Here is a 26,096-nt window from a genome sequence, read left to right as displayed (position 1 = left end):
TTCTTTCCGTCCGTGTATATGTCTTTACTCCTACCCTCTTTTGAGTTTTCTTGTTTCGTATTGTTTTGAAGTAGAAGGCACTTAGCCGGGGCAGTGCAAAGGTTTCTGTTTAATTCTTGTCGCTTGTCATTTCTGCTTTAATAATGTTCCACGGATGTTCAGTCAGATCTCGGTGATGGTTTTGTAGTAATACAGCTGCCATTTATTGAGCACTGACGATGTGCCAGGTGCTGTGCAGAGTCCTGTGCTTCCACCTTCTCATTTAATTTAGACATTCTGTGAGGTGTAGGTAATATTTATCTTCATTTGAACCGGGCTGGGATTTGAACCCAAACCTAAGTCGAAAGCCTGTACTTGACACCATGCACTACAGTAATATGAGACAGGAGCTGAAACTGAGGGGCGGTATGAAGGCACCAAAGCAACACAAGCAGATTCAGGAAACCTAAATTTCAAACTCTGCTCTGTCTTGACAGCCCATGTGAAAGTTAGAGGATCTGCTTCGAGAGCACCAGGATTGTCTCCGTTTCCCACCAGAGACACTCAAAGTGATTTCTGCATATAAGACTTCAGCCAGGTGAATTTAGCTTGTGCCTACAGCACTGGGCAGCCACAGAGCATGTGTGGGCCCTGGCTTGGCATTCCGCAGAAGAGCCTGTTTGTCTGAGGGGAGGGGGTGGGGCCGGTAGGGGGAAGTGGTGTGCCCTGTGGCTGGAGAATACCTTCCCCACAGGGCTGGGATGATTAAGATCTTCAAGGATTTAACATAGTAGGCACTTAGTAGGCACTCAGTATGTGCTGGTTCTCATTGTCCTTCTAGAAGGTTGTCTTTAGTTCATGGGTATTCAAACCAGTAGAATCGTGCTCTTCTAGCTCTACTTGAATCTAGGCTCAAGGAGAATTGAGGAGAAGACATGAGATGCATCTCTGTGTTGGCTCCTGTCCAATCCTGTGAATCATACCAACTCATAAATTTAAGCTGGAATCTGAGGCCAAAGAAGGCAAAATATTTCACTTTCCCCTTCTTGAGTTCTTGAGTTACTGATGTAATGGAAACAGACAGTCCAGGGTTCAAATCCAGGCTCGGCACTTGGCTGCTCAAGTTACGTGCCTGTCTCCATCATGGAAAGAACTTGGACTGTGGGGAAGAGTACACTTGGCCATTTTACCCAGTCACTTATCCTTTCTGAGGCTGTCTCCTTACCTGTGAACGGAGGCAACAGCAGTTCTTCTCTTACAGGGTTGTGAAGATTAGAGAGTAATGCATGTAGTACAATCAGGATCCGGTAGCAGAAACAGTGAAAGGTCTGGAGCCTTTACACCAGCTGTTCATTCATTCAGGGCCCTGGCAATTTAAGTTGAGCGAGTAGTCCCAAGTTTCAGTCACTTATCCTTTTCCCTCTCAGCAGGAGGGCAGCCAGGTAAGGTAGCTGGGGGTGCTCTGTCCATCAGGCCAGAGCAGGTATGGGGGAGAGTCTTGTTAGGCCGTGGAGGTGCCAAGTACCACCTAAACCCAGCCTGACCGTGTTCTACCACCAAAGACCCCGGCACCAAACGGTGTTGCTTCAGCTAGTAGTCAATGCTCCTTGACTTGGAAACGTTTTCAGTTCCTGGGAGCAGTACGGTGCCGCGAGGGCTCACGGCTCACCCCCCTAGTCTTCCTGCGACTGGGATCCGCATGCACCCTACCCCCAGCGCAATTTATCGTCCTTCAAGGTTCAGCAGGCTCTGGGCCCAGGGCCGAGGTGGACGTGGGGGGAACTTTCCGGGAAGGGGCCCAGCAGGGTCTTGGCTGGAGGCCCCGTTAGCCACGGCCTAGGACCCCCGGGTGGGAGAGTGAATGGAAAGGTACTCGCGCCTGGAGCGGTTGCAGAATCCTCTGTCGTGAGGAAGGAAGAGCTAAGAGGCACTTGGTGGAAGGGGCCCTCTCGGCCCTCCTTTCAGGTGCTGGGGCCTAGAGGGGGTCCAGTTCCACTTGGGAAGGCTGGGAACTAGGAAGTGTTGCGGGCTAGACACCCCGCTTTCCCAGTCTCCTGGAGCGGGGAGGGGGGGTGTCCCGGGGGGTGGGGTACGGCGGCCCCGCCAGGGCGGAGAGCGGGTGAGGGGTCCGTGCGGCGGCACTGCCTCCCCGGGAAGTGGTGCTCGGCCCAGTCCAACGCGGGGAGAGGCGGGCCCTCCCCTGCCCCCGCCTGCGGGGACCCTGCGCCTGTGTCCGGAGGAGGCCGGCGTCCAGCAGATGCGCGCGGGGCGGGTGGGGTGGGGGGCGGGGGAGAGGCGGGGAGGAGAAAACCCACAACAAAACTTGCGTCGCCGAGCGCACGGCTGGACTTGAATGGAAGGAGCCCGCGCCAGCGGAGCGCAGCCGAGACTCGGGAAAGCGCGGTCGGCAGGCGGGGCGCGGCGCGGCGCGGGGGCGCAGCAGGTACCGGGCTCGGGCGGCCGGGTGGGCCGAGGGCCGGGGCCGAGCTGGGCAGCGGTCTCGGACTTCCCGCCTGGTGCGACGGCTCCAGCAGCTGGCCCGGCGGGGCCGCGCATCTCGCCCCCTCAGTCGGAGCCCTACACGGAGGGCGCAGCTGGAGACCTCTCCCTCCGGGGCGCGACCCCCCGCGATTCCCACCCCGCAGGGGCCTGTTTTCTCCCGCCAGAGGCTGGTCCCAGCCCCGGCCCCTCCTGCTGCGCACATCTGGAAAGAATCTGAGGGCGGATGGGGTGGGAGGTGGAGTGGAAGGACGCGGGCAGGCAACAGGGAATGTGGGGGGCAGGTGGAACCAGGGAGTGTCGAGGACCCCTGTACTTAGAGCCTGGGCGCTGAGTATGCCCGTGTCTTTCCATGTCAGCTCATCCCAGGTAGCCCACCCTTCGACCTCTTTACAGACAGAGAAACTGAGGCCTATAGAGGGACAGAGATCTGCCCCCAGGACGCACGGACAGCCCGTGCGTCCCCCTCCCGACCTTCTCCTGGCTTGGCTCCCCGGCCCCGCGCCGCGCAATCGCTGAGCCAGAGCTCTCAGCTGGGGGCCTGGTATCAGTCTGTCTGTCTATCCGGCTGCCTCCCCGCTGGGACAGCAGGACTGAGCAGGGGGCAGGGGCGTGGCCGCGGAGCGCGGGGTGGGGGGCGAGGCCGGCGCGCCCCGGCGAAAGCGGCCAAAGCCCCCAGCCTGAAGGTCCTTGAACCGCCAGGCTGGCCTGGGCTGAGGATGAGATCGTGGCGTTAGAATACCTGATGCGCTGTCAGGTGGAAGAGGGGGCTTCAGCGAGCTCCTGGTGGCCCCCGGGGCTGGGGCCGAGGCTGGGGGTGGGAGGCAGCTGCAGCCTGAACTTCAGGAGAGGAGCAGACACAAGCGTGCATGTGTGTGGCACTGACCGTCCCGATCCGGTCCGGGAGGCGCAGAAGGATACGCACCAGGCGCTTACAGGGCATCATGGAACGTCGGAGGGTCACGCAACCTGAGCGTCTGCCCTACGACTTAGGGCTGGCTGGGGAAGGTGAAGCTGTGGTCGACTGAGCTACATAAGGCACCACCGGAGCTCCTGGGTGGTCATGTCCCCTTTTAGGGCCCGGGGCCCAGCCGATTCTAAACTAGAGTGCAAGTTAAGAAATGTCAGATTCACATGAATGCTTTCATGAAATCTTGTGGGAGCATACTTTGTCCCTTCTAACTGAATCTTGGGACAGGGGTGACTAATGGAGGCACCTTTAGGCCTGGTAGAGTCCTACGTAAGAGCTCCAACCATGATCTGCTTACAACCCTTGATATCTCCCTATCATCAACCCGTTAGCAGAGTGCCTGATGCCCTTGGAGACTTGGACCTCGATTCCCTGTTACCCTTCCTTAAACATACCCCCCTCTTTGCCCTCCCCATACTGTGCCTTTGCTCATGCCCTGTCCTCTGCCCTGAGTGCCTTTCCTCCCCTTTGTCCACCTGGAGAACTTCTCCTCAGTCTTCAAGACAGGCTCAGGGCTCTGAGCAGGAGTCAGAAGACACAAATTCTAATCCTGGTCTTGCCTTTAAAATACTAATCAGTGAACTGAGGGAATCAGACCAGAGAGTAATGCTGTAGCTCCTTCCAACCCTGCCTTCCACAGATACATTCCTTCATTCAGCAAACATTTCCTGAGCACCTGCTCCTTGCCTGGGGAGTCAGGGAAGGCTCAGCTGAGCCCCGAAGGGTGCTGTGGGAGCATCAGGGAACTCCCTAACCCAGCCAAGGGGGCAGGAGCAGCTTCCCAGGGCAGGAACGTGTGAGTAGGAGCTTGCTGGAGATGGGCAGCAGTGGGAGCCTCTTTGTGCTTTAGTTTCCTCATCTGCAAAATAGGAAGGCTAGCTCTTAGCCTTGGGATTTCTGTTATAGTCAATGAGAAGCCGCTGTTCAGGGCCCAGCACAGAGCAGGTGGTCAGCAAGTCTTTACTGAATTTGAGTGGAGAAGGAAGGTGGTGCTGGGGTTTGAGGATCTGCCTCCTGATTTGGATCTCCCTTCCCCTTCCTTCTTCTAGTCCTGCCTTAATCCCCCACTTAAGCAGTTCAGGACCTTAAGGTTTGGTTCCCTGGGGTGAGTGGGTGGGTGGGTGACAGCGGGTCCCAGGTACTTCCTCAGTAACAGTAACCCCAAGTACGTTGCGCTTGCTGGGTGCCAGCATCAGCTGGGCACGTCGTTTCATTTACACCTCACGAGGAGCTCTCATCTCCATTGCCTAGACTAGTAAACAGAGGCTCAGAGCAGTGAAGTGACTTGTCCAGGCTCACACAGCAGTCAGGATTGGAACAGCTCACCACAGACTGAGCTGCCCTTCTCGCCCAGCATTTACTGTTGCTCACCAGGGGGATTCCTTACTCTGGGGACTTCCAGAGACTAGGAAGGCTCTCTCCTCTGTTCTTCCACACCCAGCTCCAACATGGCTAGGCACAAAGAAGGGGCTTTGGGGGCTTATCTTGCTCCACATTCTTAGAGAAACGAAAAAAACTGAGACTCAGATGGGTCAGTGATGTCGCCAAAGTCACACAGTAAACTAGGTGATGGAGCTGGAGTTGCCCAGGATCCCAACATCCTGAGGGTGGCTGGCCAAGCTAGGAGGAGGGGGACGTGGCACTGGGGCCACCACTCTCCAAGCCCTGTCTGTTCTTCCTCTCTCTCCCTTGAATCCACTTCCTTCTCTCCATCCCTGCAGCCCAGCACCTCCCTATGCCCAGACCAGGCTTATTATCCGTTGCCTGCACCACAGCACAGCCTCTGAGAGCTCCCCACTGGTCCCTCCATAAACCTGCCTATGCCACACTCCAGCTCTTCAATGGCTCCTCATTTCTCCTAAGATAAGGGTCAGTCTTCCTAACCTGGCTTTCAAGTTCTTTCTTGGCTTGGACTGTAGCCACGGCCCACTTGCATCTCTCCCAGTCCCCACACCACACCAGACACTCTAGTGAGCTTTGTAGAGGTAACATGGGCTCTCTTGCCCCAGGGCCTTTGCACATGCTGACCCCCTTGCTTGTATCACCCTTTTCCTTTTGCCTAATATTCATCCTTCGTGGCTAAATAAAGCATCACGTTTTCTTGGAAGTCTTCTTGGCATCGGGCAGACTTAGGCATCGGGCACACCTAGGCCTTCTCTGGGTCCCTATGGACGCTAGATTCCCTCTATCACAGCTCTGATGACACTGGGATTATAATACTTAATTTACACATAATGTCTAGACCACCGCTGACCATTAGAAATATAATGTGAACCACAAATGCAAGCCACAAGTGTGTAATGTAAAATTTTCTAGAAGCCACGTTAAAAAAGTAAAATGAAACAGGCAAAACTTTAATGATTTAACAAAATATCCAAAATATTATGTAATCACTATAAAAATAAATGAGATATTTTATAAGATATCATTAATATTAATGAGATGTTTTACTTTTTTTTGTACTAAGTGTGTGAAATCCACGTACACTACCTTTTATACTTATAGCACCTCTCAGTTTAGAGTAGCCACATTTCAAGTGCTCGGTAGCTACATGTGGCCACCACATCGAGCAGTGCAGGTGTGAGCTTTTTAAGGAGAGTAGACATACCTGAGTCGTCTGTCTGGGTCCTTGGTGCCTAGCTGTGCTTGGCCCAGGGAAGGGCCTCATGGCTTTGTGGTTAAGACTCAGGCTGGGAGCTCAGCCTTGCCACTTAACAGCTGTGTTACATTGGCCAATCCCACTGGGCCTCAGCCCCTCATCTATAAAGTGGTGAGGATAACATTTTCAATATGGTTCATGATGTTAATATAAATTAAATATTTTTACAGATACAGTTTAGAGATCTTTACAGATATGAAACTGAAGGTGAGTGTACAGGGTATGTGGGGAGGATCCTCCTCCTTGGCCTCCTGCCCTGATTGAATCTGGGGCCTGGGCCTGTGCCCATACTCCGCCTCCCAGAGTCTGGATCTGCAGTGGGGTCAGGCAGGCAGGCAGGCAGGCAGGGTGGGGAGACTCTGGTCTAACGCTGGTGGCGCCAGGGACTGAAGGCTGTTGACCTAGCTGGGGGGTTATAACGTGCCCTGGGAATGCTGGTCTGTAGACTGGCCAAGGATTTATGGCGCATTTGGTCAGGGCACGGAGCAGCAGGGGTGTAGTAGGGCAGGCAGGGCCGGGCTGCAGCATGCATCGCTCACTGCTGCCGATGGAGCCTGGGAGCTGTGTGTGCTGGGCTCCCTGGTGCTCTGCTGGGCCAGTGGCTGGGGCCCAAGTCTGCTTAGGCCTTCTGGACCTGCCTGTAGGGTCAAGCAATCCAGGCTGCCAGCCCTCTACTCTCTCCTCACAGCTTTCTTTCTGGGGCCTCGTGCACCTTGGGGCCCCTTTTACAGGGCTCACCCAGTCTGGTGGGCAGTGGTTATTGTACTGAGGTCTGCTGCCTCCTGACAACAAAGGGCAGGGGCCTTGTGTACTTTACCTGTATCTTCCATGCCCAGCACAGGGCTGGGGGCAGATGGGGCCTCACCTTCGAGAGCTGGCTGAGCCAACGAGTAAGGCAAAGCAGTATCTGAAATACCACAGCAGTCACAGGGCAGCAGGAATTCACAGGGGGCTAGGAGGAGGAGGGCCACATCTGGGAGGAGGCGGGCCTGGGACTGGACCGGACAAGCGCAATCAGGAGCTGCATGGGAGGGGAAGAAGCAGGGGGTTCTGAAGTGGAGAGTGGTGTGGTTGGGATGTGAACAGTGCCCATGGATCAGATATTAGTGGCAGAGCTAATTAGCAGAGAGCTAACATCTACTGAGCACTTACTGTGTGCGGTACGTGCATCCCACTGACTCTCACAGTATCCCCAGTAGGACAGCTCTGGGGCCACCCAATGGACGGGTGAGGAAGGTGAGGTTTAGAGGGTGGCAAAACTTGCCCAAAGTCACACGGCTGATAAGAGCCAGAGCTGAGCTCGAAGCCCCGGCTCTCTGGCCTCAGAGCCTGCTTTCTTAACCAGACATCAGTATCATCACCAAGCTCCCAGGGTGCCCAACCCTCCCAGGCCCAGCATCTCGTCAGACCCTTCTAACCACTCTGGGTTGTGATCCCTGCTCTAATGGTGGGGAGAGAGGCTCAGACTGCGGCAGGTGCCCCCAGGCCTGGACGCTTGTCTTGTACCTGCGTTCATAATCACTGCAGCTGTGATAGCAGCGCCTCATCACCTAATGGGTGCTAGGTGCTTTGCATCTGCTATCTTGCTGACTCCTCCCTGGACCTCTGAGGTTAGATATATTATCTGCATTGTAAGATGAGGAAACTGAGGCTCAGCAAGGTCAGAGCCACTAAGTGATAGAGGGGGACGTGAACTGGGGTGTGTATGACTCCAGAGTCAGTGTACCTGAGCTACCACCTGTTACAACTTACCACACCCCAGAAGTGTTTTCTAAGTGAGTCCCTGTAAAGAGAGCTCCAGGGACCAGCCCAGAGCCAAGCCACAGCCATGGCTGCCTGGAGGATGAAACCCCAGCATCTTCCTCAATGACCTGAGGCCATCCCTATACCCCCTCTCCCTGCTGTCCCAAGGGAACATGCTGGGGAGTGGTCTCTTGCAGGTGGCAGTGGTCACATGAGCAAAGCTGGCCTTGGTGAGGGCAGCTGAGGGTGTAAGCAGGAACAGGACTTGGGGGGCTCTGGGGGCAGCAGCAGCTCCATTCACTAATGACTACTCCGTGCCTGGCACGCAGAGACAGAGAGTGGCTCACAGCCCTGTGTGGGAGAAAGACAACATCACGTATTCAAAACCCAACCGAACTCATGCAAAGCCCTGGGGCAACAAAGTGATGCAGAGCCCTGGGACATCTCAGAGTTATCTCAGGGGATCTAACACTGGAGTTGGTTCCTGGAGAAGTTGCTGATTGCACAGGAGAGGGGGAGGGTTTTCTAGGCAGAAGGAACGCACATGCAAAGGCCTAGAGGGAGGAGCTACTATTACTAAACAGACCTGTGTAAGTGGGGCAGGTGAGGGGGGGAATTGGAAGAGAGGCAGGGCCATGTCCTGAAGGTCCTAGAATGGCAAGCTGAGGAGCTGGGACACACCCTGCTGGTGCTGGCCCACCATGGCCTGTGGCTGCTGGAGGAGGGACAGGGCCTCAGCACTGCCTGTGCCAGGGCAGCGAGAGCTCAGCAAAGTCCAGGCCAAGCCCTGCAAGTCACAGTTCTTCCTGGGCCTCAGCTTTCCTTTCTGTGAAATGGGGGTACAGATTCCTTGAGGCCAGGCCCGGTGAGGGTTGTGGGAGGCTTTGCAGACCTGCCTAAGGACAGGGCTTCACTTCACCCCGACCCCTCCAGAGGGCAGCCCTGAGGGGGTGGGTGGGAGGCGAGGGCGGCAGCCAGCAGGTCCGATGCATGCTGAGGACAGGGTCCAGAGTGGGCTGTGCCTTGTGGCCTGGAGGGCCCCATTATGACTTTCGTGGGCCCTGGTCCCCTCCCGCAGGCGCCATGGCCCGGAGCGGGGCGCTGCTGCTCCTGCTGCTGTTGCCGCTGCAGCTGCAGCTGGGACCGGGGCTCGCCGTGAGGGCCCCTGTGTTTGGCCGAAGTGGAGCCCACAGCCTGAGCCCTGAAGAGAATGAATTCGTGGAGGAGGAGCCGGTGCTGGTCCTGAGCCCTGAGGAGCCGGGGCGCGGCCCGCCCACCATAGACTGCCCCCGAGACTGTGCCTGCTCCCAGGAGGGGGTCGTGGACTGCGGCGGCATCGACCTGCGCGAGTTCCCGGGGGACCTGCCTGAGCACACCAACCACCTGTCCCTGCAGGTGAGGCCGGCGCCGCGCCAGCGGTCACCAGGGCCCGCCCCCCACACGGTGACCCCCGCCCCAGAACCACCCGCGCCGCAGCCCCGGCTCTTGCCCGGGGCTCCCCATCCCCCCGACGCAGGGCAGGTCAGACTCGAGGAGGCTGGCTCCACCACGGGCCGTGCCCCCCTACCCCCCGGCCCGCGTCCCAGGCACAGAGCACAGTGACCTCATGACCTGCTTTGTCCCACGGGAGGAGTCTGGGCTGAGGCCCTGTCAGCAGAGTCAGGCCCTGAGAACAGACACAGACCTGCCCGGCAGCTGACCCTCTGGACAGACACGGCACCTCAGACTCCATTACAGGCCAGGAAAGTGAGAGCAAAGCAGACCCCCCTGGGGCGCCCTGGGGGCTCGGGGTACAGAGTGCTCTCCCCAGCTGGGGCACAGGCTAGATTTTAGAACCTCAGGAAGTGGGACACGGCATTCCAGACGGGGACTCTGGGAGCGCTGGTGCACCCATGACACCCTCGTGCAGCCCAGCAGCCCTGGGGGAGAGGGAGGGTCTGTCGCACCCATTTCCAGAGGAGACCAGGCCCAGTGAAGGAAAGTGACCGGCCCACGGTCACGTAGCCCTGTGGGTTCTGGGCTGGCCAGTGGTGGGAGCCCAAGACTGGGGTAGCCTGTGAGGGAAAGGGACGAGCTGAGGGCAGCACTTCTTGTTGCTTCATTCATCGAATAGCTCCCGTGTACCTGCTGTATGCTTCTGCTCCTATGTGGGGTGCTGGGCATGTAGGGAGGTCTCGGACATGCTCTGCCCTTGAGGCTCTCACAGTCTGTGAGGGAGGCAGAGACCTAAACAGGTAGAGATAACAAATAGAGATAGAAGGACTAGTGCTGTGAGGCCAGGGCAGCTCCTAATCCAGCCCCCTGATCCAACCCAGGAAGGCTTCTGGAAGAGGTGGTACCTGACCCAGGTTTTAAAGCATCTCAAGGGAAGTAGGGGTCTACAGGGCGTAGAAAGGGAACTAAAAGTGGTTTCTGGCTTGGGGGAGGGGAGAATGGGCTGGGACACCTGTCACTAAGTGGGAGCATGCAGCGAGCAGGTGTGCAGGGTAGACCACATTCCAAGTTTGAACTGCCTGTGGATGCCCGTGTGCGTGTGCGTGGGACTCCTAGAAGGGGGACCCACACCTCTGTTGTAACTGCTGAGCCTGCAATGCCCACATCTGGGCCTGCTTCAGAGCCAGTCCCCAGGGTTTGTCCACCACGGGGCAGAATCCCAAGGGAAGCGCCCAACACAGGGACTGGCTCCTGGGACTCTGGCTGAGGGTGGGTGCAGGCCTCTGATGGGGCAGCACCCCCTCATGCTGCCTCCTCACCACCCCCATCCCCCTACTCCCCAGAACAACCAGCTGGAGAAGATCTACCCCAGGGAGCTCTCCCGGCTGAATCGGCTGGAGACTCTGAACCTCCAGAACAACCGCCTGACTTCCCGAGGTGAGGGGTCACCCAGAGCTGGGCACCAGGACCCCAGGCAGGGAACTAGGGGCCCATGGGGAGAGCCCCGCCCTGCAGACCCTGGCATATGCGAAAGAGCAGGCCTAGGCTGGGCCGGCATTGGGTCCCCACGGCAGGGGCTCCCTGTGGTTGGTTGCCTAACAGCCGCCACTGGGTGTTTCTGAGACCCAGAGGTCCGATCCGGGGAGAGGCTTCAGAGCAACTCAGACTCCAGGGCCTGAAGAGTCACAGACTCTTCAGTTCACAGAAGGCCTTTAGAATCAAAGAGCGTAGAGTCCTCAAATTTTAAAAAGTTATTTTTCTGACGATGAAAATAGTTTCTGATTATAGTAGAAAATTTGGAAATATAGAAAATAAAATGGAAAAATAATAGAAAAAACCCACTCATGATTCTGCCACTTGGAGCTTAGCCACTATTGACTTGTTGGTATATTTCTTTCCATTTTAAGAAAAAGCATAATTTATATACCATAAGGTTTACCCGAATTAAATGTACAATTTGATGAGTTTTAGTAAGTTTATATGTTGTACAACCATCACCAGAATTCAGTCCAGTCCTTTTTCTTTGTGTTTTTAAATTCATAGCTGGTCTGATAGTATGGATATTATAACTATTAGAACTGCTTTGTTTCATTTAGCAATTAGCTCAGCCACAAATTTCATGTTGCTAAAAACTCTCCGTGGCTATTACTTTACAGAGGGTATTCTGTGGAGGGATGCTGCACAGTTTATGTAACTGTTCCCTCCAGTTAGATACTTGGGTGAGTCCCAGCATCTGAGGGTCTGGGAGCCCAGAACCGAGTGTCAGAGGCCGACTTCAGGACTGGAGAAGGGCCAGCCTGGCCGGGCTCCCAGTGACAGCCCAGTTCTGACACTGCATCTGCCAGATGGGGCAGGGGAGGGCCAGGTGGGGTGGAAGCTCAGAGGCCACAGCCCTGCCCTGCCCTGCTGTGGGGCTGGGTATGAAGAGGACCCTTCTGGGGCTGCCCCCAGGGAAGCACTCCTTCCTGGCATGTCCTCTGCCCTGTGTCCTGACCTTACGGGGGCCCATTCCCACCCAGGCTGCCCTGAGTAGGTGAAGGATCGGTCATTTCTCAGTGGACACTTCCCATCTGCTCTTCTCAGCAGATGGGAAGTGTCTCAGGGTCCCTGAGAGCCAGGGGAAGGAAAAGGGGCTGGGCAGGCCTGTTGGGAGGGGCTGGGAAGGGGTCAGAGCCACACCTGCCCCAGGGAGTACCTCCCTGTCCTGGCAAGTGGGGTGCGTGCGGGGGCGGTCAGTGCTCACGTGCTCCCCTGTAGCATCTCCTTCATCCAGGGCTCTGACCGATGCCTGTCCTTTGAAGGGCTCCCGGAGGAGGCATTTGAGCATCTGATCAACCTCAATTACCTGTACCTGGCCAATAACAAGGTGAGGGGCCTGCAACAGGGCAGGGTGTCGGGGGCTAAGCTCAGGGAACTTTCACCAGGGCCTCTTCTGGGCTGGCTGCTGGGTTCCTGTTGCTGCTCAGACATGGCCCAGACCCGGGGCTTCAGAGCGGTCAGATAATGGCAGAGGCTGAGACCTACATCGGCGTAGAGGGGTGAGAGCTCATCCCCATGGGGAGGGAGCGCTGGAGGGCTTCCTGGAGGAGATGGCATTTGAAGGGCCATGAAGGGCAATAGGGTTTCAGCCAGAGGCCTCAAGGGGGAGGGCATCACAGTAGAAGGGACAGCATGAGTGAAGACATAAAGGCACTCAACCTCAAGATATTTGGCCTGCCCCAGGGCTCTGTCCTGGCCCCCTCTCTCTGAACACTCAAGGAGACTGTCTCTCCTCCCTGCTCTGTAACACCCATCTACATCACGGCCACGTCCAGAGGCAGTCTCCAGCCTTTCCCCTACTCCCACTTGAGACTCAAAGGTCCACCTGCCTCCTCAGCATCTCCCCCAGATGTTTAATAGAAGTAGAACTGGTGCTTCCTGCCACAGCCCCCAAACCCCAGTCCTCCCGTTGTCTCCCCACCTCTGGAAAGGGCATCTCCAACTACCTGCAACACCACTGGTCAGAGCCACAAATCCAGGAGTGCTTCGCTCACGCACGTGTGGTCCCACTGCAGACCCTCAGCTCCCCCCACCCACCAGCCCAGGACCGCCATCCCGCAGCGGGACACAGACGTGGAGCCCCTGCCTCCTCGTTTGCTGCCCCTTCTCCTCAGAGCAGCCAGAGGGGCTTTACAAAATCGTGCCTCACTTCTACTTCTCCATCTCCCCTCCCCACTTAAAACCCTCCTGTGGCTTCACCCTTGGCCCAGGAAGAAACCCACACGTCTCCCCGAGGCCCGCAGATCTGTGTGCTCTGGGCCCGCCTGCCTCTCTTATCTCCCCACTGGCCCCGCCACACTCCGCTTCAGCCCCAGGCCTGGCAGACCCCACACACAAGGCCTCTGCTCGCTGCCCCTGCTGTGTGGGGGCTCTCCCCGCAGACAGCGTTTAGGGTGCTGTCATGCCTTAAGTGTTACCTGTTCTCCAAGCAACCAACCCAGTCGTTCTCTGTCATCAGTCTGTTTGAATTCCCTGCAGAGCCGTGACCACTCTCAGATACTTTTATTCCTGTTCATTCACTAGGATGTAAGCTTTGGTAGTGGAGGTGGAAGCAGGTATCTCTGTATCTTGTTCCCTAGGACATGTCCAGTGCCTGGAACTGTGCCTGGAATATTGCAGACTCAGGGACTACTATTGAATGAATGAAGGGTAGACACTATGATCTGGGTCTGGGGAAGTGTGGGTGCTCACTGTGGCTGCACAGAGGGCCAGTGTCGGGGGGCAATGAGGGGAGAGACCAGGAGAACAGGCAGAGCAGGGGACAGGCTGGAGAGCTTTGAGTGCCAAGCTCAGGACTATGCGGAACTGATTGTGTGTTACTGGGGATTTTAGAAAGATGGCTCTGGTTGCAAGGAGGAGACACATTGAAGGGGCTCAGATGAGCAGCAGGTAGTGTAACTCAGCGGAAGCCTCTGACCTGCCACTGGTCCTTGTACCCAACTCTTCCCTTTCCAGCTGACCTTGGCACCCCGGTTCCTGCCAAATGCCCTGATCAGTGTGGACTTTGCTGCCAACTATCTCACCAAGATCTACGGGCTCACCTTTGGCCAGAAGCCAAACTTGAGGTCAGAGGTCAGAGGGGGGCCCTGGGCTTAGGCTGGAGAAAAGGGAGGAGCTGAGGCAGAGGCTGCCAGCCCTGAGTGGGGCCCAGGGGCCCAGACAGGCCCTGGAGGAGGGGCATGCTGTGCAGAGCAGGCATGATGCCCCATGCTCAGGGCTGCGGTGACAGACGCCCTGGGCTGCAAGGGCACAGGATCTGGAAGACTGACCCCTAAAAGATGAGGAGGAATCAGTACAGGAGGCGAGGACAGAGGGTGATATCTGGGGAACTGCGGGGAGCCAAGTGAGGGTGTTTCCCTCCTTCCCCAGCCCCCGGGGGAAGGGAGCATCTTTCAACAGGCAGAGCCATCCCTCGCTGAGAGCTGCTTTGGGAGGAGTGAGGCCCCCCAGCACAGGTGTGTGAGCAGTGCAGGGTGGTGTTGGGGAGGGTAGGTGCTGACAACCTCCGGTGCCACTCTGTCCCTGAATCTGTCACCTCGATTCTCTCCATTCCCTGGAGGAGCCAGAGTTGCTGTGCATGGCCCCTTCCCACAGATGAAAAGGCTGAGGCCCAAGAGAGGCCACGCAGCAAGAATGCGCTATATTGCCTGTGGATTTCTCTTGTTCCTTATCTTCTCTCCTTGTAGTATGGTGGCTCCATGAGGGCAGGGGCTTGTTGGTTCTGTCCACTGCTATATCTTTAGGATCTAGAACAGTCTTGTCACCTGGAGGCACTCATTGTATATTTGCTGAATGAATTGAGGGGTCACCTCCTCTGAGCCAGGATCCTGTGCTGGGCACAAGGGACAAAGAGGTGATAAGGGTAGGACCGTTCTCAGGAAGTCCACAGAGACAGCTGTGTAAAGCCGACAGGCAGGGACTCCAGGGTTGCAACACTAGGGGAACAACTGAGAACCTTGAAGGATATAGAGGAGCAGGAACTTGGGGTCAGGAAATCCTGTTTCTTCCACTAACTTGTGGGGTGGGTCCTTGGTCCCCTCGGCTATGTAGGGGGGACTGGATTTGGTGGGGTCTGGGGTTCTTGAGATGGGAGGAGGGTGCCCTGGGCCCCAGGCCCAAACTGAGCAAGGTCTGGAGCCTCACCAGGTGAGATGGTGCCGGGGCTGGGAGGCCTGGGTGGGTGAGCACCTGTGCCTCACGCCCTAGGTCTGTGTACCTGCACAACAACAAGCTGGCGGACGCTGGGCTGCCGGACAACATGTTCAATGGCTCCAGCAACGTGGAGATCCTCATCCTGTCCAGCAACTTCCTGCGCCACGTGCCCAAGCACCTGCCACCTGCCCTCTACAAGCTGCACCTCAAGGTGGGAGGGAGAGGGCAGGGAGGAGCACTGCCAGAGCAGGGACCCACAGCAGGGGAGGAGCCCAGTCCCACATGGGCACAGAAGTAAGGCCGTGGGGCCTTGAGCGCGTGCCGGCGGGCACAGCGTCTGCAGAGCAGAATCAAGCAGAAGCCCGGGCACCTGGCTGTCAGCCCCACATGGAGTGCTTTAGGCCTGGGCCCCTCTCCGTGGCTCCGCCAGACCCCGCTCCACACCTCATCCCAAGGCTCTGCCCTTGCCCCTTGGCTGTCCCTTATGCTCCCCTCCCTACCGTCCCACCTCTCAGAACAACAGGCTGGAGAAGATCCCACCAGGGGCCTTCAGTGAGCTGAGCAACCTGCGTGAGCTGTACCTGCAGAACAACCACCTGACTGATGAGGGCCTGGACAACGAGACCTTCTGGTGAGCCCCTACCTGGGCCCTCAGTGTGAGCTCGGCACCCAGGAAGCCCTTCCCAGGGCTCACATGGCCGGGCCCTTGCCCACCTGCCCCTGGCCGGTTTCCACAGAGAAGGAACTTGGAGACTTTTGCCTTTACTGACATTTCTGTCCCCAAGAATAATGGTATGTAAGGCCTGCCAAAATTCTAGTAAGGCAAGGAAGTGTTTGCAGAGGCTATCTTCTTCGTACAAAATAGAAACTCAGACATTCTTGTTGAAGGCAAATCTATTTTCAGTTTTTAGGGCCCGGGTAGCCTAAAAGGACAAAAGGCGTTAGTAAAACAATTAGTTTTCAAATAAACTCTTATGTGTCAGAAACCATGCTGGATCCTTCCTATACCAATATATCATGGAATCACACCAGTGAGAGCCTCGGAGACGATTGAGGTCCCCCAGTCAGCTAGCGGCGGAGCTGGGATGGGTTAGAGGCAGGTCCCCCGCCACCTCCCTTGGGAATAATGTTGGAAACAAGTGCCATGTGGGCTCCTGCCCACTGGCCTGATCCCCCGCCTCCCTCCAGGAAGCTCTCCAGCCTGGAGTACCTGGATCTGTCCAGCAACAACCTGTCGCGGGTCCCGGCAGGGCTGCCGCGCAGCCTGGTGCTGCTGCACCTGGAGAAGAACGCCATCCGGAGCGTGGACGCAGACGTGCTGACCCCCATCCGCAGCCTCGAGTACCTGCTGCTGCACAGCAACCAGCTGCGCGCGCAGGGCATCCACCCGCGGGCCTTCCAGGGCCTCAAACGGCTGCACACGGTGCACCTGTACAACAACGCGCTGGAGCGCGTGCCCAGCGGCCTGCCCCGCCGCGTGCGCACCCTCATGATCCTGCACAACCAGATCACCGGCATCGGCCGCGACGACTTTGCCGCCACCTACTTCCTGGAGGAGCTCAACCTCAGCTACAACCGCATCACCAGCCCGCAGGTGCACCGCGATGCCTTCCGCAAGCTGCGCCTGCTGCGCTCCCTGGACCTGTCAGGCAACCGGCTGCGCACGCTGCCGCCCGGGCTGCCGCGCAACGTGCACGTGCTGAAGATCAAGCGCAATGAGCTGGCCGCCCTGGCGCGCGGGGCGCTGGCCGGCATGGCCCAGCTGCGGGAGCTCTACCTCACGGGCAACCGGCTGCGCAGCCGGGCCCTGGCCCCCCGTGCCTGGGCCGACCTCGCTGGTCTGCAGGTGAGGGGGCGAGGCGGGGGCAGGGCCGTGCCCATGTGGGGGGCTACTGGTCTGGCTGCTCTGAGCTCACCCATCTGCTGGGCCCGGGTGAGGGGTGGGCGGGAGGGCTGGGCCGTGAGGAAGGTACCCGCTGGGCAGTCTGGGCCTTAGGGTAGGGGGTCTGGGCCATACCCAGGGTATGGTGGGCTCGCGGTACAGGAGCGCAGGGCAGAGCTCAGCGGACATGGCTAGGCAGAGCTCACCACCTGCAGGGACAAGCTTGAGGAGCCCTGTGGGGATAAGGGGAGGTCATGGCTGCAGGTGCGGGGGGCACTGGACATTATTCAGGAGGACTGGGGGGCAGGGACAGTTCAGGTGGCATGGGAGAGTGGAGCTCACCTCCCTGTGGGCAAAGGATAGGTGCCTGGAGAAGGCTGGGCTTGGGGCAGGGGAGGACGGCAGGCCCGTGAGGGTTGCTGACCTCACCATTCTGCAGAGTCTGGGGGGGTGTACTTGAGGCTTCTGGGACTGGTCAGTGAGTGTGGCTCTCGTGGCCAGAGTCTGAGACAGGAGGGCTATCTGGCCATGTGAACTGAGCCTCCTTGGTTACAAGTGAAACCTGCCGACCCAATGAGGGGCGGAAAGGGAACTTGATCAGAGAAACCTGGGAGGCTCTGCTGCCTTACCAGGCCCCTCCCTCCCAGATGTCCTCAGGCCTTCTCTTCCCTTTTCCTCAGGGCTCTGCTCAGATATCAGCTCCTTGGGAGGTCTTCCTTCACCGCCTGCCACCTTCCTCTGCTTTGATTTTCTTCATAACCCTCATCCCTTCCGACAACAGATCATCTGTTTGCTTGTTTGTTGTCTGCTCTTCCTGCTAGAACAAGGGGCGGGCATTTTAGTCTGTTGTGTTTCCTGCTGGACCAGGGCCCTCGTTGTGATAGGTGCATAGTACATGCTTGTGTGGGGAGCTGTCAGGGTGGGGATGTCGGAGGGGAGTACAGGGGAGAGGCCCCGAGAGTGGGAGGCTGGGAGGTGGGGCAGAGCCCTGAGGGTGGAGTTGGGGGTTGGCAGCTGGCCCTGCAGGAGCAGCTGGGGTCTCTCCCAACCCAGACAGCCCGGCCGAGTGCCAGACACCAGGATCCAACCACCTGTGCCGGTCTCTCTTGGGTATTCTTAAGGGGCCCAAACCCCATTATCCTCTCTTCCACACCTGCTCCTTCTGCTGCATTTTCTAACTCGCTGAAGGGGGCAACATCCACCCAGGTGTCCACGGGAAACGTGGATGCTGCCCTGACACCCCCTTTGCACGCTGTCTGCCCTCCAACACCCATTGTCACTAAACCCTGCCAACTCTACCATCACATCTCCCCATCTCTCCACTTCTCTCCATCCCTACTGCTCATACCGCTAAGTCAAGCCTTCCCCATTTCTTTCCTGACCCCAGCTTCCTAGGAGCGCTCCACTCCTAGATTCCACATGCAGTCAGAGTGTATCTTGAAAAAAACATGCTCACCTTACACTCCCACCCAGGACCCTTCTGTGTCTCCCCGCTGCCTTTAGAACCCAGACCAGCACCCTTGCCACAGCCTTAAAGGCCTAGTCTGCCCCTGCTCCCAGCCTAGCATCTCAGTTTCCCAGGTGCACTGGGCTTTGTTCATACTGTCCCCTCTGCTGGAAGCACCTTCTCCACCCTGGTGGCACCTACTCATTCATTCATTCCACAAGCCTGTACCGAGCCTCACCATGTGCAGACACAGCTCTAGAACTGAGGACCCAGAGGGAAATAAAACAGACCCAGGGTCACTACCCTCCTAGAGCTTATAATATACCTAGGACTCAGCTAAAGTGTCACCTCCTCCAGGAAGCCACCAGTGATGGGCAGGTTAGATGCCTGCCCGGGTGAGTCCAGTCAGGGATGGGGTGTCTGGTGGAGGGGGTTCTTCCTCTCACTGTTGGATCTTTCTACAAGCAGCTGCTCTTGTTGCTTCAGAGCCCCCACCTGCGCTGGCTGCCGCCTATTCCCTCGACCCGAGGCCGAATCGGGCCCCTCCCCCAGGCTCCCCCATCACAGCCCAGTTCCACTGCTGCTATTGTCAGATTGTTGTGTCCGTCTCCCCTGCCAGCCTGGCTTCCTGAGCACGGAGGCAGCGTCTCAGTGGATTCCATGCCCCCAGTGCCCATGGGCAGGCACTGAGGATGTTTGGAATGAATGAGGAAGTGCTGGAACCATGTGGAAGGAACCCAGTGGGGAGCAGGGAGCCCTGCTGGGTAGGGGAGGTGACAGGGAGGCTCCCTCAGGTGACTGAAGCGAGTGCTCCCCCCTGGCCCTGAGCCCCAGCCCGTCAGGGTGAGGAGGGAGCTTAGAGATGGTGGAAGCCCACCTGTGGCTGCACAGGTGTGTGTCGGGGCAAGGGTGCTGACAGCCCAAGGGGCAGGCAGTGAGTCGGGCCCGGGCACGTCCGGGTCTCCTGCCCGCTGCAGGTGCGTCCTTCTCCCTGGGAAAACTACCCCATTTTCCTGGCCACCTGCTTCCTGGACTCTAGGCCTGTGGTGACTCTGAGACTGACCAGCCTGGGGCCTGGCTGCCATGCCAGAGTCACTGTGGGCTTTGAACCCTTGCCCCTGGCCCCTGTCCACATGGCCCTGAGATCCACGAATGAGCAGCCCCATCTCCACCCTCATCTGACACCACTGAGGTGAGATTTAAAGACTGGAGGACCCCTAGCCCTTGCCCTTCTGGGGTCTTTAGTCTGATGGTGGTGACAGGTGTGTTAAGGAGGGAGGACTTTGACACCTAGACATCTTGGCTGTGAATTCCTGTGGGAAGGCAGAAGGAGTGGAGTAGGATGTATATCAATTAGGACAAGGGTTCGGAGTCAGGTGCACCGGCCTCCGGCCCGTACAGGCTGTATGGCCTGGGATAGATCTCTGAACCTCTCTAAGCCTCTGTTTCCCCATCTGGAAATGGGGATAATTATAGACCCCACCTCACAGGGTTATGAGATTTAGATAGGCTCTGGGGTTGGTGGGAGCTTGGCATGCTGTTCAGTGCTTTGGCTCCCCTGGTCACCCCTGCAGCTGCTCGACATCGCCGGGAATCAGCTCACGGATATCCCCGAGAGGCTCCCCGAGTCGCTCGAGTACCTGTACCTGCAGAACAACAAGATTAGTACTGTGCCCGCCAATGCCTTTGACTCCACACCCAACCTCAAAGGGATCTTTCTCAGGTAGGAGGGCCTCTGGGCCCTGCACGTGCCCCTCTGGGGACTGGCCCGGCTCCAGCAGGGTAGTCAGGTCACATGGGAACCACTTGCAGGTAGAGGTCAGTATTTGAAGCCTAGCTTTCCTGCTGACCAGCTGTGTGACCCTGGGTACATCACAGAACCCCACTGAGCCCCTGTTTCCTCGGCGCTCAAGGGTGGGGACAGTCCTGGCCAGGCCTGGTGAGGTTCATGGGTTTGTGAGAGGGCTTTGGAAGATTTAAAAAGCAGAGCATGTGGGTGTTATTGATGTTCCTGTGGCAGGAGGGGACCACAGAAAGCGTCTTCCCAGTTTACAGCTGGGAAGGCTGAAGCCCAGAGAGTACAGGTGACCACTGTGTCCACAGCTGGCCAGGCTGGGCCTGGGCCTCAGATCCAGGGCAGCAGATGTTCAGGTCCTCACTGGGTTCTGGGGGTTTCAGATGATTCAGGGGACCCAGTTACGCAAGGAGCTTCCATACAGCAGAGCCAGGGTGGTTCTTCCCACCATCCCCATCCCCCAAGTCAGAGAGGAGACAGATCAGAGTAAGGCAGTATGTGCACTGCCGGGGGCTTTGTGACCCAGAAGGCCAGGCTGGGTGACATCGGGGTGGTGTGACCTGTGCCTCTCGCCTCCTGCAGGAGACCGAGGTGCAGAGAGTTGAGGGGGCCTGAGATCAGAGCCCAGCCTCCCCCTTCCCAAACCTAAGTGTGTCCCTGGCCCAGCTTGGCCCTGGCCTTGTCTGTGTGCCCCTCCACACCTGGCACCAAGGCGACTCCAGGCTGGCAGTGCAGGAGCCTTAGGCCTAGAGGTTAATGCCAAAGGGCAGGCAGGGAGGAGGTGTCTGTGTCTGCCCCCCCAAGTCATAGTGAGAGCACATATGCGGGAGGCCTTCCCTCCGCTGCACTGGGTCACCCCTACCCCCCAGCAGCAGCCACACTGAAGAGCTTGAGCTCCCCGTGTCACCTGCGCTCCTGAGCCGCCTCCTTTTGTGTTTGCCGCGCGTCTTCCCGGAGGGCTCGTCCCCTGCGCTCCACTTCTGGGCTGGGTCAGTGTGGGCACGGTCAGGCCCCGGCGCTGACCCCACGTGGGTGGCCTGCACAGGTTTAACAAGCTGGCCGTGGGCTCTGTGGTGGAAAGTGCCTTCCGGAGGCTGAAGCACCTGCAGGTCTTGGACATAGAAGGCAACCATGAGTATGGTGATGTTTCCAAGGACCGGGGCCGGTTGGAAGAGGAAGAGCAGGAGGAGGACGAGGAAAGGTGGTAGTGACAGGGTAACCACACCTGACATAGGTAGGTGGTCCGTGCGGGGTGCGCTAACCTGCTTCCCCAGATTCCTTGCCCTGACCCCAGTCTAGGTCTTTCTGTCCTTTCCTCACCCTCTGTCCCCTGCTTCATCATTCATTTTGCAAATCTGTTAGAGCACTTGGTATGCTCAGGCCCTGAGTGAGAGGTCGGGTATGACAGTGCACCTGTGGGAGGCCGGCCGGAGCCGGGGGCCCCCATGCAGGGTGATGCATCCCTGATGGGACTCGCACAGGGGCTGGGATGGTGGGGGCAGGGAATGAATGTGGGGCCCCGGGAGAAGGCTACTGCTGGTTCCAAGCCAGAGATGCTGGGGGCAGACGGTAAGGATGCAGACAAGCAGCTGGGTCTGAAAAGAGTCTGGGGGTGCACACTTGAGGAGCCCAAGTAGTCCTGCTGGACATGGGGTGAGGGAGAAGACAAGATACCAGTTCTAGCTTGGAATTCCAGGTGGACGATAGTACTGGGAGGAGCAGATTTGGAGGGGGGAGTGATGAGTTTGGAGGGCGCTGGAGGGGCTGCCCAGGGTGGGCTGGATATGTGGGTCTGGGGCTCAGGAGTGAGGTCTGGGCTGGAGATGGGGGTCCAGGCATCGTCAGCCTTGAAACAGTCACTGAAGCCACAGGAGGCTGGGGGAGCTTGCCTTGAGGGGGTGAGAGAGAGAGCGAGAGCGAGAGCAAGAGAGAGAGAGAGAGAGAGAGAGAGAGAGAGAGAGTGAGCATGGCCAGCCGGAGGGGAATGGGTGGAAGGAGCTGGGACAGAGCACCGGGGCACCGAGACAGGAGAAATGCAGGCAGCCCAGGACAGAGGGTGATTACACACGCATGCAACACAAACACCTGCACCTGCACACAGCACACCAACCCACATGTACACATGCTCACACCCACGTCTAAGCATGTACACACATGTTTAGCACAAAGCACACACTCAAACACACACCACACATGTGCACACACAGACATGTATGTACTCCATCGCACATTCACAGATGCAGGACAGGTGCACCATTGCATGCACGTGTGTGCATGCGAGTACATGCGCACATGCCTCCCCAGGCACACGTGCCCTTGTGTGCACACGTGCACACGCACATACGTGTGCATGCCCATTATGCCTCCATGCACAGGCTTCTCTGGAAGTAGAGGGAATCAGCCGTGCTTCTGACAGACTGATAGAGCCGAGCATGGCCACAGACTCACCGGATTTATCCACAAGGAGGTCACCATGACCTTGTGGGGAGCGGCTTCAGGGGCAAAGAGGGTGGAGAAAGCGGCTGGAAAGGAGAGGGTCCAGGGCGTGTAGACACTTCTAAGAAGTTTGACTGTGAAGAGATGAAAGAGGGTGGTTGTGGGAAAGGGGGCGTGAAGTTCAGGCAGGGCTCTGTTCATGTTAAGCCTTTTTTAAGGGATAGAGCTGGCTGAGGGCTGATGGGGAGGGGCAGTGTGGAAGGGGGATTTAAAAATATAAGAGAAGAGAGCTGAATGTAGCCATCCCTGTGGAAACAGGAGGAAGGACTGGCTTGGGCAGGAGGGTCAGTGCTCCTTTCACTGTGGCGGGAGGACGGAGGACCGAGTGGCTGCAGTTACACGCAGATTAGTGGCTTGGTAGCTGGACATGAAGTCACACCTGCCTGATGCACACCTCTCTGTGCAGCAGGAGGTGCTCAGCCGATGGGGGTGTGTGTGGAGACGATGACCAGTTGGATCCATCCATGGCTGGGGGTTTTGGCCAGGTGTGTGGGACAGGAGGGCAAGGAACAAGGGAACTGAGGGTACTGGCAAGAGAATGGCTGCCTCACGGAGGCTGGGGGTCAGGCTGGGAAGGGAAGAGGGTGCAGACAGGAGGGGTTGGTCTCCTGGGGGGGATGTTGGAGAGTGGGCACAGTGGTGGCGAGTAGCCAGGAGGAGAGGTGTGGTCAGGAGGGAGAATCAGAGTGAGCCGAGCTGGGAGTCCTGGGGCCAGGGTGTGGCCATGGGAGGAGGCCACTGGGCCACTGTTCGGAAGCTGAATTGAAGTGGGGCCTGGGTCAGAGAGAGGCCTGAGGGGGGTTGAGGATACCGTGGGTGGATGACAGAGGGAGGTGGGGAAAGGGGTCCAGCGGATGACAGAGAGAGCAGTGTGCTGGGCTGGCTATATCCAAGCGTGGAGGGCAGGCCCAGAGGCAGTGCTCGGCAGTCATCTTACTTGACTCCTGGGGCCCTGGGCCATGAAGCTGGAGCCCCTTCTCTCCATGCATTGTCCTCAGGCAGAGCCAGGGGTCAGCGACTGGGGTGACTGGCCATTCAGTGAGGATGCTGTGGCCCTCACGAGGGGTACCCTGGGTCCTGGGGTGGAGAAGATCTGCCCCCTCTAGAGGACATTGGCCGCGGTCAGGTGTGCTGAGCGGGACCCTAGGAGAGGTCCTGGGAAAGGCCAGAGAGATCCGAAGTCCCTCCAGTCCACACCAGGCCCCCCAGGAGCACCTCCTAGTGGGTGACCCGCTGGCTCTGGACCCCCTGGCACCTCCCCCTCGGGTCTGCAGTTGCCTGACCCTCCCAGAGCTCCCAGCTCTAATCTACCTGTCCCAGGCTGGTCATGGTTGGTGGGTCTGCCCTGGCCTCCCCTGACTCTCCCGCGTGTTCTGCAGGATGACGGACCGCTGGAGCCTTTCTGCAGCACGTGCCTGAGCCTTGTGCGTCCCCACTCTGCCTCGCTCACAGACACACCCAGCGCAGCACCTGCCGGGCCCCCGCTCCGCACACAGGCTGGACCCAGTCTCCCACACCCACCCCTTCCTGCAGCTCATCCGCAGCCAGACACATGCAGACACCACACCCACACACACCACACAGCTGCACATCATCCTCCAAACGTCCCACTCTCTCCCCACACCCAACACCGCCATCACTCCGTGAGTCCTGCAGACTCGATGAAGGGTCTGACCTGCCCTGGCACTCATGTGCGTGTTCCCTGCCCCGTGGACACACCTACATACACGAGTCACATGCAAACAGCCCTCCTTGGCCTATGCCGCCGAGAGCTCTTGGCCCAGCCAGAAATGGCCAGAGCAGCTTGCTGTCTGACTGTCTGCCCGTCCGTCTGTCCCTTGCGGAAGACACAGAGTTACCTCCATCCTCTCTGCGGCCAGGTGCCTGCATCCTCTGGAATTCACGAAAGCTGGCTTTTGTTCCTTTCCCTCCATTTGGGGACAGGAACCTTCAGGACTGCTGCCCTGGCCCGCCCACCCGGCTCCCCACCACTGGGGCCGTCACTCCCCGCCAGGCCCTGGCCGGCTGCAGGCGCGTCTTTGATGGACCAGCCCCCCTGAGGCCAGAGGGAAGGTCTGGGGCCGCTAGGGCCCTTGGGCTGGAACTAGGCGGAGGCCACGGGGCTGGGCACAGCAAGAGGGAAGGGCCCAGCTGCACCGATGAGAGAACTTTTTTATTCTTTGGGCCTGAGGGGAGTTCTGGGTGCCTTTGGTTTTTTTTATTCTTTTTTAAGGAAAAAAAAATGATAAAATCTTCAAAGCAGATTTTTCTTGTTACAGAAAAACTAATATAAAAGCATTACCCCAGTCTGGCAGCCTGTGGCCGTGTCTATGTGTGCTTCCTCCCAGGTGCCGGGCTCATGCCTGGCCGGGTGGGCAGGATCCAAGCACCTCAGCACCTCTGGACCGGCAGGAGTCAGTGCAGGGTCCAGTTCTTGGGGCCCACAAAGCAATCACACAGGCAGAGGTCCAGGGACGCGGGGCTTAGTGGCAGGTAAGGCGGCCTGGAGGCAGGTGCAGCGCCTCAGCGGGCTGGAGGTCAGCAGGTTGGGACCACCACACTCGGCCGTGAGCTCACTCTGCACTCCCAGGGTCTGAGCATCCAAGCAAAGGGCTTGCCGGCTTCAGATTGCGCAGGGCTCCTGTGCACTGAGTGGGCATTCCTGATGGCTCTGTCCCATAGAGGATGCTGGAGTGGGAAAGGGGCTGGAGGCAGGCCTGGGACCTGCCCAGGGAAGAGGCTGCAGACATGCCCAGTGCACCACCACCGCCAGCAGGGCCAGAGCTGGATCAGAAGGCAGTACCCGGCTTAGAGCAAAGAAGAACCCCTGACGGGCAGAGCTGCCCCACAGTGGATGAGATGCCCAGCAGGTAGTGGCCCCTCACTACTGCAGGTGTGTAAGTATGCTCCTGTCAAGCCCAGTAAAGAGCAGGTTCCTGCCTTGTGTGGAGCGGATACCATTGCTCGAAGGGCCTTAGAGATGTGACACAGGGAAGGGGCCGATAAGCCAGGCCACACCATGTGGGGAGTTAGGATAGCTTGACATCTGACCTCTCCTAGGTGACTGGGCCTTACGGAAGGAAAGATGCTCCCATGGTGGATACTACAGCCCTCTGCCCTGCAGTGGGAGGGGGAGCCGGGGGCCCTTCCTGGGCTCCTCAGACTATGGCCCTGGGAGGAGGATGGAAGTAGTTCAGGAGTGGGGGCTGGGAGGCAGGTACCCTCCTGATTCTCGGAGTGACCCTGGAAGGCCCCTCCCCTCCCCCAGCTTCAGTGTCTCCAGGGCTCCACAGTGCAAGACCCTGGGGCTTCATCTTCTCCCCAGAGTACGTCCAGAGCAGGCTGTGTGGCCAGGGCTCTTCTGTGTCCCCTGCGAGCCTCCTGTAGGCACCACGGGGCTGAGGAGAACGACAAAGGGAGAGTCCGGAAACTTCTTGGGCACATCCCCTCCTTAAAGCAAAGCATTCACTGAAAGGAGCCAGGCTGGCTGAGGAAATGTGT

The 26,096-nt window shown here is 58.1% G+C and overlaps 1 protein-coding gene across 4 annotated transcripts; it reads left to right on the top strand.

The window, feature by feature from the left end:
* The first annotated feature begins 2,367 nt into the window (after positions 1-2,367).
* On the top strand, positions 2,368-26,076 carry PODN (podocan). 4 transcript variants are annotated; one of them, XR_003794261.1, is made up of 12 exons: positions 2,368-2,422; positions 8,929-9,245; positions 10,628-10,721; positions 12,086-12,150; positions 13,779-13,888; positions 15,030-15,186; positions 15,491-15,606; positions 16,164-16,821; positions 19,879-20,027; positions 21,145-21,333; positions 23,005-23,080; positions 23,975-23,998. XR_003794261.1 is itself a non-coding variant. In XM_029226798.1 (11 exons), the coding sequence occupies exons 2-10, from the start codon at positions 8,934-8,936 to the stop codon at positions 21,305-21,307; spliced, it is 1,824 nt and encodes a 607-aa protein (XP_029082631.1). In that variant the 5' UTR covers positions 2,368-2,422; positions 8,929-8,933; the 3' UTR covers positions 21,308-21,333; positions 23,975-26,076. The 4 variants fall into 4 exon arrangements, 3 of the variants coding, with proteins under 3 accessions (XP_029082631.1, XP_029082632.1, XP_029082630.1); XM_029226798.1 differs by lacking the exon at positions 23,005-23,080 and having other exon boundaries at positions 23,975-26,076; XM_029226799.1 differs by lacking the exon at positions 23,975-23,998 and having other exon boundaries at positions 23,005-23,160.
* Positions 26,077-26,096: the final 20 nt, after the last annotated feature.

This window comes from Monodon monoceros, unplaced genomic scaffold (assembly GCF_005190385.1).
Source record: "Monodon monoceros isolate NGI ecotype Baffin Bay Population unplaced genomic scaffold, NGI_Narwhal_1 Super_Scaffold_18, whole genome shotgun sequence".
Classification (NCBI taxonomy): domain Eukaryota; kingdom Metazoa; phylum Chordata; class Mammalia; order Artiodactyla; family Monodontidae; genus Monodon; species Monodon monoceros.
This window is presented reverse-complemented; position numbering and strand designations above follow the sequence as displayed.